Consider the following 15877-nt stretch of genomic DNA (forward strand, 5'->3'; position numbering starts at 1 on the left):
AGGGCGCTTAAGCTGGCCAATACTTTTATCTGTGATGCCAACATGCAAGTGATCAGACTGGGAGCCAAGATTTCTGCCTTCACTATTCTAGCTCGCAGAGCTCTGTGGTTAAAGTCTTGGTCTGCTAATGTCACATCCAAGTCCAAACTTCTGTCTTTGCCTTATAAGGGTAAAACTTTGTTTAGTCCTGGTCTGGCTAAGATCATTTCCGAAATTACAGGTGGAAAGGGATCTTTCCTACCTCAGGATAGGAAGAACAGACCTAAGGGTTGTCCGACTTCTAATTCTCGTTCCATTCGTAACTTTAAGGGACAGAAGTCTTCCCCCTCCTCTTCCAAGCCTGAACAATCCAAGTCTTAATGGAGATATTGTCCGCCTTGGAATAAGGGCAAGCAAACCAAGAAGCCTTCCGCTGATTCCAAATCAGCATGAAGGGATCGCCCCCGATCCAGCCTTGGATCAAGTGGGCGCAGGCTTTCTTTGTTTTAACAGGCATGGATATGTGATGTCCCAGATCTTTGGGCAGTGGACAATAGTATTCAAGGGTTACAGAATAGGATTCAAAACTTGTCCGCCCAAGGGCAGATTTATCCGATCAAGGTTATCTGCAAACCAGGTAAAGTGAAAGGCCTTCTTAAACTGAGTAAAGGACCTATCTTCCATGGGAGTGATTGTTCCAGTTCCATTAGAGGAACAGGGTCAAGGATTCTATTCAAATCTTTTTGTGGTGCCCAAAAAGGAAGGAACTTTCTGTCCCATTTAGGACCTAAAGTGTCTCAACAAATTCCTCAAGGTTCCGTCCTTCAAAATGGAAACCATTCGTTTCATTCTTCCCTTAGTCCAAGAGGGTCAGTTCATAACGACCATAGACCTGAAGGATGCTTATCTTCATGTTCCCATTCACATGGATCATCACCAATTTCTGAGGTTTGCCTTCCTGGACAAGCACTTCCAGTTTGTTGCCCTTCCTCTTGGCCTTGCTACGGCTACCAGAATCTTCACAAAGGTTCTGGGGGCTCTTTTGGCAGTGGTCAGATCTCAGGGAATAGTGGTGTTGCCTTACCTGGACAACATCTTGTGTCAAGCGTCATCTTTTCAACTAGCAAGATCTCATACAGAGATGTTGTCTATTCTAAGTTCCCACGGGTGGAAAGTGAATCTGGAAAAGAGCTCCCTAGTTCAAGACACAAGGGTGTGTTTCTTAGGAACAATTAGAGATTCTCTATACATGAAAAATTTTCTGACGGAAGTAAAAAAAATCAAAGCTTCTTGCTTCATGCCTCTCTCTCTCCAATCTTCTGTTCGTCCATCAGTGGCTCAATACATGGAGGTGAATGGTCTGATGGTGGCTTTCATGGATATCATTCCTTTATGCTCGGTTCCATCTGAGACTGCTGCATTAATGCATGCTCAGTCAATGGAATGGAGACCACTCAGATCTCTCGCACAGGATAAATCTGGATTCCCTAACGAGAGACTCTCTCTCTCTCTCTCTCTTGAATTTCACAGGACCATCTGTCTCGGGGCACATGCTTCCTGAGACCTTCCTGGGTGATTGTGACCACTGACGCTAGCCTGTTAGTCTGGGGAGCCGTTTGGGGCTCCTTAAAAGCCCAGGGCCTGTGGACTTGGGAGGAGTCTTCTCTTCCCATAAACATCTTAGGGTTGAGAGCAATCTTCAATGTCTTGACAGCTTGGCCTCAATTAGCCTTGGTCCAGTTTATCAGATTCCAGTCGGACAACATCAGCTCAGTGGCTTACATCAATCACCAGCGAGGAACTCGGAGTTCCTTAGCAATGAAGGAGGTGACACGCATTCTACAGTGGGCGGAAGCTCACAATTGTCTCCTATCTGCCATCCACATTCCAGGGGTGGACAACTGGGAGGCGGATTTTCTGAGCAGACAAACCTTTCATCCCGGGGAGTGGGCTCTCCATCCGGAGGTATTCTCAAAGATAACCCTCAGGTAGGGGTTTCCGGAGTTGGATCTTATGACGTCTCATCAAAACGCCAAGCTTCCAAGGTATGGTTCAAGGTCAAGAGATCCTCAAGCCGCTCTGATAGATGCTCTGGCAGTTCCTTGGAACTTCAATCTGACATACCTATTTCCTCCGTTTGCTCTCCTTCCATGAATCATTGCTTGTATCAAACAGGACAGAGCGTCTGTGATTCTAATAGCTCCTGCATGGCTTTGCAGGATCTGGTGAAGATGTCATCTCTTCCCCCTTAGAGGTTACTACTTCAGGGTCAGTTATATTTATGCGGATAAGGAGGTTCTTCATACTAAGCTGAGATTTGTTCCTTCTTTTTGTCCCAATCCTTCTTCCCAGAAGGAACGTCTTTTGCATAACCTGGATGTTGTACGTGCTCTATAATTTTACTTTTAAGCAACTAAAGATTTTCGTCAATCTTCTGCCCTGTTTGTGGTTTTCTCTGGTAAACGTAAGGGTCAGAAGGCCACTTCTACTACTCTTTCTCTCTGGTTGAGAAGTGTTATCCGGTTATTTTATGAGACAGCTGGACAACAGCCTCCTGAGAGAATAACGGCCCGTTCCACTAGGGCTGTCTCCTCTTCCTGTGCTTTAAAAAATGAAACTTCTGTGGAGCAAATTTGCAAGGCCGCTACATGGTCCTCTTTACATACCTTTTCTAAATTCTACAAATTTGATACTTTTGCCTCAGTTGAGGCTTCCTTTGAGAGAAAAGTTCTTCAAGCGGTGGTGCCTTTTGTTTAGGTCCGCCTGTCTTGTTCTCCCTCCTTTATTTTGTGTCCTCTAGCTTGGGTATTGGTTCCCACTAGTAATTGGAATGAATTGTGGACTCTCCATGCCATAGGAAAGAAAACAAAATATATGCTTACCTGATAAATTTATTTATTTCCGGGCATGGAGAGTCCACGACCCGCCCTCATTTAAATTAAGACGGGTGTATTTTGTAAAAACCTCAGGCACCTCTATACCCTTGTGTTATCTTCTTTTTCCATTTCCCTTTGGCCGAATGACTGGGTGTTATGGGTAAGGGAATTGACACTTAACAGCTCTGCTGGGTTGCTCTTTGCCTCCTGCTGGCCAGGAGTAAATATCCCACTAGTAATTGAAATGAATTGTGGACTCTTCTTGGCCGGAAATAAATAAATTTATCAGGTAAGCATAAATTTTGTTTTTTACCTCTGTGATTACCTTGTATCTAAGAATCTTCTGACAGCCCCCTAATCACATGACTGTATTTATTAACTATTGACTTGCATTTTAGCCAATTAATGCTGTGTTATCTATATGGCCCACATGAACTAGCAGTCTCCTGTTGTGAAAATCAAATAAAAAAGCATGTGATAAGAGTCTGTAGTGGCTTAGAAACTGCAGAAATTTAGAGGTTTAAATGTTATAAAGTATATTAATATTACAATGTTGGTTATGCAATGCTGGGGAATGGGTAGTAAAGGCGTTATCTATCTTTTTAAACAATAACAATTTTAGTGTTGACTGTCCCTTTAATCATCATCTTTCTTTTAATTTTTTTTTGCCCCATCCTTCTGTAAAATGATGAGGAAACTCTTCTACTTATGTTTGATGTTAATAAATTCATTGTCTTCGTCCATTCTTTTTCTAAAAGTTCAGAAGCACCTAGCGTTTTTTTTTTTTTATTTGTTCATCTGTTCCTTTTGTTTGAAAGTCTCTCTATGTTTGTACTATGAAATCATTGGCTTTATTTTAAGTCTGGGGTTTTGACGCCTTCACTTGTACAGCCTTCTTTGGATATATTCACTTTAATGTTTTGGTTCTTCATGAACTATATTTAGTATCAAGTTCTCGCTGTCATCACTTCCTCAGTCATAAGTAAGGAAGTTTTATCACCACCTGTATGTTCCTATGGGTTGCTTTGGTGCTAACTTAGTAGCATAGAATTAGGAAAATTAGAGGAAGCAATATTTATATTCCATATACATTTCTTTATATTCAGAGTGATAATAGGCAAAAGCCTTACCTGGTGCACTATTTTTGTATTTACTTTCTCCAACATAGGTGTGTCCGGTCCACGGCGTCATCCTTACTTGTGGGATATTCTCTTCCCCAACAGGAAATGGCAAAGAGCCCAGCAAAGCTGGTCACATGATCCCTCCTAGGCTCCGCCTACCCCAGTCATTCTCTTTGCCGTTGTACAGGCAACATCTCCACGGAGATGGCTTAGAGTTTTTTAGTGTTTAACTGTAGTTTTTATTATTCAATCAAGAGTTTGTTATTTTGAAATAGTGCTGGTATGTACTATTTACTCAGAAACAGAAAAGAGATGAAGATTTCTGTTTGTATGAGGAAAATGATTTTAGCAACCGTCACTAAAATCCATGGCTGTTCCACACAGGACTGTTGAGAGCAATTAACTTCAGTTGGGGGAACAGTGTGCAGTCTCTTGCTGCTTGAGGTATGACACATTCTAACAAGACGATGTAATGCTGGAAGCTGTCATTTTCCCTATGGGATCCGGTAAGCCATGTTTATTACGATCGTAAATAAGGGCTTCACAAGGGCTTATTAAAACTGTAGACTTTTTTTGGGCTAAATCGATTCATTATTAACACATATTTAGCCTTGAGGAATCATTTTATCTGGGTATTTTGATATAATAATATCGGCAGGCACTGGTTTAGACACCTTATTCTTTAGGGGCTTTCCCAAAGCATAAGCAGAGCCTCATTTTCGCGCCGGTGTTGCGCACTTGTTTTTGAGAGGCATGGCATGCAGTCGCATGTGAGAGGAGCTCTGATACTTAGAAAAGACTTTCTGAAGGCGTCATTTGGTATCGTATTCCCCTTTGGGCTTGGTTGGGTCTCAGCAAAGCAGATACCAGGGACTGTAAAGGGGTTAAAGTTCAAAACTGCTCCGGTTCCGTTATTTTAAGGGTTAAAGCTTCCAAATTTGGTGTGCAATACTTTTAAGGCTTTAAGACACTGTGGTGAAAATTTGGTGAATTTTGAACAATTCCTTCATGTTTTTCGCAATTGCAGTAATAAAGTGTGTTCAGTTTAAAATTTAAAGTGACAGTAACGGTTTTATTTTAAAACGTTTTTTGTACTTTGTTATCAAGTTTATGCCTGTTTAACATGTCTGAACTACCAGATAGACTGTGTTCTGAATGTGGGGAAGCCAGGATTCCTATTCATTTAAATAAATGTGATTTATGTGATAATGACAATGATGCCCAAGATGATTCCTCAAGTGAGGGGAGTAAGCATGGTACTGCATCATTCCCTCCTTCGTCTACACGAGTCTTGCCCACTCAGGAGGCCCCTAGTACATCTAGAGCGCCAATACTCCTTACTATGCAACAATTAACGGCTGTAATGGATAATTCTGTCAAAAACATTTTAGCCAAAATGAACACTTATCAGCGTAAGCGCGGCTGCTCTGTTTTAGATACTGAAGAGCATGACGACGCTGATAATAATATTTCTGAAGGGCCCCTAACCCAGTCTGATGGGGCCAGGGAGGTTTTGTCTGAGGGAGAAATTACTGATTCAGGGAACATTTCTCAACAGGCTGAACCTGATGTGATTGCATTTAAATTTAAGTTGGAACATCTCCGCATTCTGCTTAAGGAGGTATTATCCACTCTGGATGATTGTGACAAGTTGGTCATCCCAGAGAAACTTTGTAAAATGGACAAGTTCCTAGAGGTGCCGGGGCTCCCAGAAGCTTTTCCTATACCCAAGCGGGTGGCGGACATTGTTAATAAAGAATGGGAAAGGCCCGGTATTCCTTTCGTCCCTCCCCCCATATTTAAAAAATTGTTTCCTATGGTCGACCCCAGAAAGGACTTATGGCAGACAGTCCCCAAGGTCGAGGGAGCGGTTTCCACTTTAAACAAACGCACCACTATACCCATAGAGGATAGTTGTGCTTTCAAAGATCCTATGGATAAAAAATTAGAAGGTTTGCTTAAAAAAATGTTTGTTCAGCAAGGTTACCTTCTACAACCAATTTCATGCATTGTCCCTGTCGCTACAGCCGCAGGTTTCTGGTTCGATGATCTGATAAGAGCGGTCGATAGTGATTCTCCTCCTTTGGAGGAGATTATGGACAGAATCAATGCTCTCAAATTGGCTAATTCTTTCACCCTAGACGCCACTTTGCAATTGGCTAGGTTAGCGGCTAAGAATTCTGGGTTTGCTATTGTGGCGCGCAGAGTGCTTTGGTTGAAATCTTGGTCGGCTGATGCGTCTTCCAAGAACAAGCTACTTAACATTCCTTTCAAGGGGAAAACGCTGTTTGGCCCTGACTTGAAAGAGATTATCTCTGATATCACTGGGGGTAAGGGCCACGCCCTTCCTCAGGATCGGCCTTTCAAGGCCAAAAATAAACCTAATTTTCGTCCCTTTCGTAGAAACGGACCAGCCCAAGGTGCTACGTCCTCTAAGCAAGAGGGTAATACTTCTCAAGCCAAGCCAGCTTGGAGACCAATGCAAGGCTGGAACAAGGGAAAGCAGGCCAAGAAACCTGCCACTGCTACCAAGACAGCATGAAATGTTGGCCCCCGATCCGGGACCGGATCTGGTGGGGGGCAGACTCTCTCTCTTCGCTCAGGCTTGGGCAAGAGATGTTCTGGATCCTTGGGCGCTAGAAATAGTCTCCCAAGGTTATCTTCTGGAATTCAAGGGACTTCCCCCAAGGGGGAGGTTCCACAGGTCTCAGTTGTCTTCAGACCACATAAAAAGACAGGCATTCTTACATTGTGTAGAAGACCTGTTAAAAATGGGAGTGATTCATCCTGTTCCATTAAGAGAACAAGGGATGGGGTTCTACTCCAATCTGTTCATAGTTCCCAAAAAAGAGGGAACGTTCAGACCAATCTTAGATCTCAAGATCTTAAACAAGTTTCTCAAGGTTCCATCGTTCAAGATGGAAACCATTCGAACTATTCTTCCTTCCATCCAGGAAGGTCAATTCATGACCACGGTGGATTTAAAGGATGCGTATCTACATATTCCTATCCACAAGGAACATCATCGGTTCCTAAGGTTCGCATTCCTGGACAAACATTACCAGTTCGTGGCGCTTCCTTTCGGATTAGCCACTGCTCCAAGGATTTTCACAAAGGTACTAGGGTCCCTTCTAGCTGTGCTAAGACCAAGGGGCATTGCTGTAGTACCTTACTTGGACGACATTCTGATTCAAGCGTCGTCCCTTCCTCAAGCAAAGGCTCACACGGACATTGTCCTGGCCTTTCTCAGATCTCACGGATGGAAAGTGAACGTGGAAAAGAGTTCTCTATCCCCGTTAACAAGGGTTCCCTTCTTGGGAACAATAATAGACTCCTTAGAAATGAGGATTTTTCTGACAGAGGCCAGAAAAACAAAGCTTCTAGACTCTTGTCGGATACTTCATTCCGTTCCTCTTCCTTCCATAGCTCAGTGCATGGAAGTGATCGGGTTGATGGTAGCGGCAATGGACATAGTTCCTTTTGCGCGCATTCATCTAAGACCATTACAACTGTGCATGCTCAGTCAGTGGAATGGGGACTATACAGACTTGTCTCCGAAGATACAAGTAAATCAGAGGACCAGAGACTCACTCCGTTGGTGGCTGTCCCTGGACAACCTGTCACAAGGGATGACATTCCGCAGACCAGAGTGGGTCATTGTCACGACCGACGCCAGTCTGATGGGCTGGGGCGCGGTCTGGGGATCCCTGAAAGCTCAGGGTCTTTGGTCTCGGGAAGAATCTCTTCTACCGATAAATATTCTGGAACTGAGAGCGATATTCAATGCTCTCAAGGCTTGGCCTCAGCTAGCGAGGGCCAAGTTCATACGGTTTCAATCAGACAACATGACAACTGTTGCGTACATCAACCATCAGGGGGGAACAAGGAGTTCCCTAGCGATGGAAGAAGTGACCAAAATCATTCTATGGGCGGAGTCTCACTCCTGCCGCCTGTCTGCTATCCACATCCCAGGAGTGGAAAATTGGGAAGCGGATTTTCTGAGTCGTCAGACATTGCATCCGGGGGAGTGGGAACTCCATCCGGAAATCTTTGCCCAAGTCACTCAGCTGTGGGGCATTCCAGACATGGATCTGATGGCCTCTCGTCAGAACTTCAAAGTTCCTTGCTACGGGTCCAGATCCAGGGATCCCAAGGCGGCTCTAGTGGATGCACTAGTAGCACCTTGGACCTTCAAACTAGCTTATGTGTTCCCGCCGTTTCCTCTCATCCCCAGGCTGGTAGCCAGGATCAATCAGGAGAGGGCGTCGGTGATCTTGATAGTTCCTGCGTGGCCACGCAGGACTTGGTATGCAGATCTGGTGAATATGTCATCGGCTCCACCTTGGAAGCTACCTTTGAGACGAGACCTTCTTGTTCAGGGTCCGTTCGAACATCCGAATCTGGTTTCACTCCAGCTGACTGCTTGGAGATTGAACGCTTGATTTTATCGAAGCGAGGGTTCTCAGATTCTGTTATTGATACTCTTGTTCAGGCCAGAAAGCCTGTAACTAGAAAGATTTACCACAAAATTTGGAAAAAATATATCTGTTGGTGTGAATCTAAAGGATTCTCTTGGGACAAGGTTAAGATTCCTAGGATTCTATCCTTCCTTCAAGAAGGATTGGAAAAAGGATTATCTGCAAGTTCCCTGAAGGGACAGATTTCTGCCTTGTCGGTGTTACTTCACAAAAAACTGGCTGCTGTGCCAGATGTTCAAGCCTTTGTTCAGGCTCTGGTTAGAATTAAGCCTGTTTACAAACCTTTGACTCCTCCTTGGAGTCTCAATTTAGTTCTTTCAGTTCTTCAGGGGGTTCCGTTTGAACCCTTGCATTCCGTTGATATTAAGTTATTATCTTGGAAAGTTTTGTTTTTAGTTGCAATTTCTTCTGCTAGAAGAGTTTCAGAATTATCTGCTCTGCAGTGTTCTCCTCCTTATCTGGTGTTCCATGCAGATAAGGTGGTTTTACGTACTAAACCTGGTTTTCTTCCAAAAGTTGTTTCTAACAAAAACATTAACCAGGAGATTATCGTACCTTCTCTGTGTCCGAAACCAGTTTCAAAGAAGGAACGTTTGTTGCACAATTTGGATGTTGTTCGCGCTCTAAAATTCTATTTAGATGCTACAAAGGATTTTAGACAAACATCTTCCTTGTTTGTTGTTTATTCTGGTAAAAGGAGAGGTCAAAAAGCAACTTCTACCTCTCTCTCTTTTTGGATTAAAAGCATCATCAGATTGGCTTACGAGACTGCCGGACGGCAGCCTCCCGAAAGAATCACAGCTCATTCCACTAGGGCTGTGGCTTCCACATGGGCCTTCAAGAACGAGGCTTCTGTTGATCAGATATGTAGGGCAGCGACTTGGTCTTCACTGCACACTTTTACCAAATTTTACAAGTTTGATACTTTTGCTTCTTCTGAGGCTATTTTTGGGAGAAAGGTTTTGCAAGCCGTGGTGCCTTCCATTTAGGTGACCTGATTTGCTCCCTCCCTTCATCCGTGTCCTAAAGCTTTGGTATTGGTTCCCACAAGTAAGGATGACGCCGTGGACCGGACACACCTATGTTGGAGAAAACAGAATTTATGTTTACCTGATAAATTACTTTCTCCAACGGTGTGTCCGGTCCACGGCCCGCCCTGGTTTTTTTAATCAGGTCTGATAATTTATTTTCTTTAACTACAGTCACCACGGTACCATATGGTTTCTCCTATGCAAATATTCCTCCTTAACGTCGGTCGAATGACTGGGGTAGGCGGAGCCTAGGAGGGATCATGTGACCAGCTTTGCTGGGCTCTTTGCCATTTCCTGTTGGGGAAGAGAATATCCCACAAGTAAGGATGACGCTGTGGACCGGACACACCGTTGGAGAAAGTAATTTATCAGGTAAACATAAATTCTGTTTTTGTTGCTTTCTATATCATATGTAAAAAATATGGCAAAAGGGGATTGTTGAAGTGTCCACATACACTGGTAACCCACTAATTTAAGTAATTCTGTCAAATACAGGTAATACCTCACTTTACAGCGCTTTACTTTACAGCGCTTCGCTAACACAGCGCTTTGTGGAGCTGAAGTTCAACCTCCAAGGATTTTTAAACAGTGCTGTAATCATTGTGAGGTTGCAAAAAAAGTGACTGGCACCATTTTGTTATGCTTAGTTGAGTTCACTCTGTTTACAGCATTACAGTGCAATCTGTGTCTCAGTGCTGTAGTCTGGCAAATTGTACTACGGTAATTGTCACTATTTTACAAGTACAGTATTTATTGAATACTGTGCTGTGCTAGAGTTAAACTAAACGTAGCACTATTGCACCCCTAATATATGTTAGTTCAAACATGTTTTCAAGTCTTTAAACACACCGGCAAGTTAAAAGAAAGCTAAAACTGCCAGTTTTTTAAGGCAGTTTTCACTTTACATTGGGGCTCCGGTCCCTAACCTGTTGTATGAGCGGGGGTATACCTGTAAATAGTATACATACATAGTATATATCTAATTTTAGCCTATTGAGAAATATTATAATCTGGGATCTATGGATTCTCCTTGGATATTTTATGTTTGCTTGAACATAAAGTATTAGAGTGTTATAGTATTATGGATATGTTTAAACGTATGGCTCAACAACCTTAGTGCATCTAACTGTTAAAGGGGCATGACAGTTTAAAGGTTTTTTTCTGCTCTGTATCAAAATGAAAGTTAAAAAAAGTATTAATGTGCTTTGAAAAACTGAATGTTCTTGTCCTGAATAAACCAACTTTTTATATGGGAGATTTACTCGCAGCCAGTAAGCAGTAGATTCATGTACAGTGAATATCAACAAAGGAAAGAAAAGGGAATAAACGTATCCTGTATACTGGCCGGTCCCCAGCTGTGATTATCACCCTCAGTAATAAATGTTTTGTTATTTCATTAGTAGGTCTTTAGAACTGACAACTTTTAGTGGCCCCCAAATGTTTGATTGTGTGTCCCACTTAAGGACACTGGTGTGGATCTTTGTTCATTGCATTAGCTTTTAGATTTGCTTCAAACAGCTTTTGCACTGTTCGCATAATGTGGTTCACACCACTTTAATTTACAGAATATGAAAACTAAATATTTTCTGTATTTTTACTTTTTGTATATTTCCTGTTCATGTTTTCTTTCTATGTTTCTTTTTTTCACAGTCCCAGGATGAGCTGCACGAGTATTGCAGTAACTCAGATATTACCTATGCTGCTATTATCTCCGATAAAGAAGGGAATCATGTAAAGGTATTTACATATTTACTATTTCTGAATCTGTTTTTCTAGAATTTGTACAGCAAACTTTTGAATGAAAAATTGCAGTCTCTGGCATATGCACAAAATAAACATTATATTTTTCTTTTATAGTTAAAAGTGTTTGAGAAGGAAAGACAGAGCGAGAAAAGGATGTTAGAGACTGATCTAGTGGATCATATGGTACAGAAGCTACGTATGAAAGTCTCTGATGAAAGAAATAGCAGGTACGTTAAATTTCCTACTGGTATTTATTATTTGCCTTTATTTAAAGATGAACATTATAAGAGAGAGCTTAAACTTTCACATTGCACTGCATTACCTGTGAAGTACTTATCAACCAATCAAATAGTCAGGAAGTACCTATCAACCAATAAGCATTAGTAGGAAGTATATAACTGACACAGCTGTACTAGTTTTAAATTACATTTTTTTTCTCAATTTTTAGTCAAGAAAAAAAAAATCAGCATATGGCAAAATTATTTAAAGTACAACGTCCCTTTAACTACTGTAACATAGTCATCACTCCCGTTTATGTCTATATAAAAAATTATTTCAAGCGAAACCACAAATGTTGACAGTTTTATTTTTTATTAATCAATTTATTTTCTTGTGAATATGTCATACAATGAATGATGGCAGCTTATGACTGTTCCCTTTGCAGAGAAGCATCAGACAGCCTGTCAGTGCAAAATGTCAAGGGATCATTTGCAAACAATCAGGGTATGTGTTTTAACATATTATTTTTTGATTATATTTTTTGCAACTGTGATGAATAGTGATATGTTGGGTCTAAAAGTTTCCGTGGCCAGTCATTCCCATCTATCCTTACATTATAAACGGTATTTGCTCATAATCTGTAAAAATAGACTAAAATAATGCTTACAATCATATGCAAAAACACCCTTAATACAGATACCTAATATTATCCTTGCACATCTTTTTATTTAAGGAACATGGAAGTTAAAATGAAATCTCCTTGATACACATACATGCCTAGAGAACTATATGTGTAACATTGTTCCAAAAAATAGTTTTAGACAGTGATCAAGACGTGCACATTACTGAGCATGCTATTGTATGCTATCATAGAAAGCTGCTATGGGTTAACCCTTTAAGCACGCATGATGACACATTGATGTCACCAAGTGTCAGAACCCCGTGCCTGGAAGATGAAGAGGGTTTAAGGGGACTGGATGGGGGAGGGGTTGTTGTTCAACCCCTCAATCTTAGCGCCCTTAGGGGATATGAAACCCAAATATTTTCTTTCTTGATACACATAGAGCATGCAATTTTAAGCAACTTTCTAATTTACATTTAGCCACCAATCAGCAAGCGCTACCCAGGTGCGGAACCAATAATGGGCCGTCTCCTAAGCTTACATTCTTGCTCTATCAAATAACGATATCAAGAGAATGAAGAAAAATTGATAATAGGAGTAAATTAGAAAGTTGCTTAAAAGTGCATGCACTTTCTGAATCATGAAAGTTTTTAATTTTGACTAGACTATCCCTTAAACCCTAGAAATCTAAAAATAAAAGTACACACATGCTTTAAGCACAACATATCCTTTAACAGGCTATCAAAAAGGCCTAGAGAGGGGCGTGTCTTCAGGCAGCACCTTGAGTGGTAGCAAAATTGGTAGCTGCGTGTGGGATACTGATAACCTGCCACCTATCAGTTATGAAGCCATCTACCTTATACACTTTGATGAATGGATTCTACAGATCCTGCTGATCATTTTGATATAAGATTGTGCCGAGTTCCGCACCAGAAAAGCCGATCTGAAGCGTTGAGGCCTGCGGCAACCTTCAACAACCCCCACCCCCCACAAGCAATAATACAGGGTATGAGCAGCCAGTGTGCTGCTATAAAACTGCTCTACATCACTATTCAAGCACTAATTAAATTATGGAGACCCAGATTATAGATATGTTGAGCTCGATCTTGGAGACACAAAGAATCCATCTCTGCAACATTATAGAGAAAGCATTCCGTTCAGACTACCGCAGCTGCAAGGAAATGGAGGAGCAGTTGCAGGAAGGGAATCTTCCTGATCCTTGTCAGGAACCTAAAAGAAGAGTGGAGAAAAACACAGTGGCCATCGATCGCAATGTCAGTGACAATTCTAATTCTGACCCAAGAGTGACAAAGCAATCTGGAGCTCATACTACTACTAAAGAGACTCCATCATATGTGCCCGGGAACGCGACTAAGCAGCAACTATACCCACATGGACAGAGCCCTGCTCCTACTCATCCTGTGAGACAATGGAGAGATCCAGATCATGGCTCCCACTTGGCAGTGACGAGACCTACAGGAAAGGACATACTGACCACATTTGAGGAGAGCCGTTATGGGAAACCGTCACCTGCCGCCAAAGGTCGCCACTCCAGCAACGCCGGCCCCATCTGGTATCTATGCTCATAACCTCCTAGGGACCAGTAAATCTTCCACTTATCGTCACCGGAGCATGTTTGGAATCTTTCCAACAATGCGCGAACCTCCCTTTTCCTGGATCACTGAGCATAAAGTTACTCATGACGAGTCACCTGGAGCGGCTAGGCTTATTACCGAGTAGAGTGGGGATAGGTTGAAGCGCTTATCTCTGATAATGTGAGGTTTAAAACCCTACCTGTTTTTTTGCCCTTATCAGCAATAGTTACGGTTTATCACCCTGTCTCTCTCTGGGACTATTAAGCCCATTTATAACAGCTATATTGCCTGAAACTAGTAGACTCTCATGCGGGACTACACTGAACATTGAAACCGGCTAAAATTTTATAGGAAGCTCAGATATATGAGCTATGATGTTTATACCCCCCCATTGTTGGACGTCTAGTTATGTTCCTTTAAGTATGGCGATGTGTGTTTTGTTTTTAATATTTAGACAGGATGGTTTAATTATTATACTGACTCTGCATCAGTTATGGCAAATATTATTGAAGTTATGCATTTAAAATTAAGTGTTCATATATGCAGCACACATAAGTTATATATGCTATATCTGTTATGTCCATACAATTTTGGATGCCTATCTGTATTCAATTTTGAACTGTGCCCTCCCAGGCTTGTAATTTAGACATACTAGCTCAAGTATAAAGATATTTGTTGCAAGCCATAGACTCACACACACAAACCATGAAGCATAACTCAGGCCTTTAACAGGATATTACATATATTCTAGTAACACTACCTGTCCCTATCTTTTATACCTTAACGATTTTTAACATATTGAAATGCTACCTCCTATGACTATTCTATTGCCATGTAACCTACTAATGCCTATCATTGTCTCTATGCTTTAAGATATGGTGCCTTTAGTACTTAATGTGTAAAGACCCAGTGCATTTTGTCCTCCTTTTCCCTGATATGCGATACAGTTAATGTACTCTGTATTATTTTAAGGAGTCTATCTTTGTATTATACTCTTAATTCCATGTGAAGCTAATACTGTCCAAGATTGCTCACACCCCCAGACACTAAAATACGCCATCATGCATTCTCATACATTACAACAGCGCAAGTTGTTTACACTATTATTATCTAGTTCAATTCAAAGTTTAGATCATGGCCCAAGAGTGGCCCTAAGCTTTATTACCCCCCCTCCTCAATGTCACATGGTAATACATAGACCCAAGTGTGGCCTCCTGTTCAATAGGGGTATCTTAAAATCTAAAACTGAGCTTTAATTTAAATTAATCCATACTCCTTGCAGATACTATCTTTATTCCTGGCACAGTGGTTACTGTACTGAATTAAGTATCTTGTATGCCTGTATGGTATTTTAACGGCAATTGTCTGTAATAATTTTCTCAAAACCTCAAGAAAAAAAAATAAAAGGCCTAGAGACCACCACAGTGATCAACTCGCCACTGAAACTTAAATAGGGACTATCTGGCGTGAATAAATGTCCATAATTTGCATAGCGGCTCAGGGGAAGCCCCTATGTGCAGATCAAAGTTACATAGCTATACCGAAAAGGTCCTTTTTTATATGTGGATAACCCAGTCTTCTTACTATAACGTTTAGGGCGACAAAACGCGCACACACACACACTATTGTTTATAACTTTGATTATTAAAATTTTAATTAAATAAAATCATTTTTTAACACTTTTTGTTGCAGGTTTCTTACACATAAACACATATACAGTACATAAAATAATGGTATAGTGTGAATCTGCTGGGTTTCCTGAAACAAAAATATAAAGCATATGTGTGGGTTTCTCATTGAAAAATAAGCAGGGCCTAAATGTGAGCAGCATCTAAAAACTGCAAAACAGCTCAGCACAAGGGTGGAAATAACTAAGCAGTTAAAGGGTTAACAAAGGATACCAAAATAAACTGTTAAATGCAAATAATAGAAGTAAGTTGGAAAGTTTTTATTAGATCAATCGTGAAAGTTTAATTTTGATTTCCATGTCCCTTAAACGTATTGAGCGGTTTAGGTAAGGACAAATTTATGATACAACTAGTCCTAAAGTCCGTGTACACGGGCCATTTTCTGCAGTGCAGTGGTCTCTTCCGGACCCACCCATCCGACACCAAAGCCCCCCCCCCCCCCCTTTCTGTTTTCTGATTCTCACGGAGGTCACTGCTGTCCTTCCTTATGGCCAGGTATGTTTGTCTGCATCGGACAATCATACC

At 41.4% G+C, this 15877-nt stretch overlaps 1 protein-coding gene across 1 annotated transcript in view; it reads left to right on the top strand.

The window, feature by feature from the left end:
• The window catches only part of LOC128645008 (eIF-2-alpha kinase GCN2), a 98350-nt gene that overhangs the window by 30774 nt on the left and 51699 nt on the right, over nt 1-15877 (top strand). The window contains exons 3-5 of the mRNA XM_053697717.1: nt 11136-11222; nt 11343-11455; nt 11893-11951. Of these exons, the coding sequence (XP_053553692.1) occupies nt 11136-11222; nt 11343-11455; nt 11893-11951 (259 nt within the window). The remainder of the gene's footprint in view (nt 1-11135; nt 11223-11342; nt 11456-11892; nt 11952-15877) is intronic.

Source organism: Bombina bombina, chromosome 1 (genome assembly GCF_027579735.1).
Source record: "Bombina bombina isolate aBomBom1 chromosome 1, aBomBom1.pri, whole genome shotgun sequence".
NCBI lineage: Eukaryota > Metazoa > Chordata > Amphibia > Anura > Bombinatoridae > Bombina > Bombina bombina.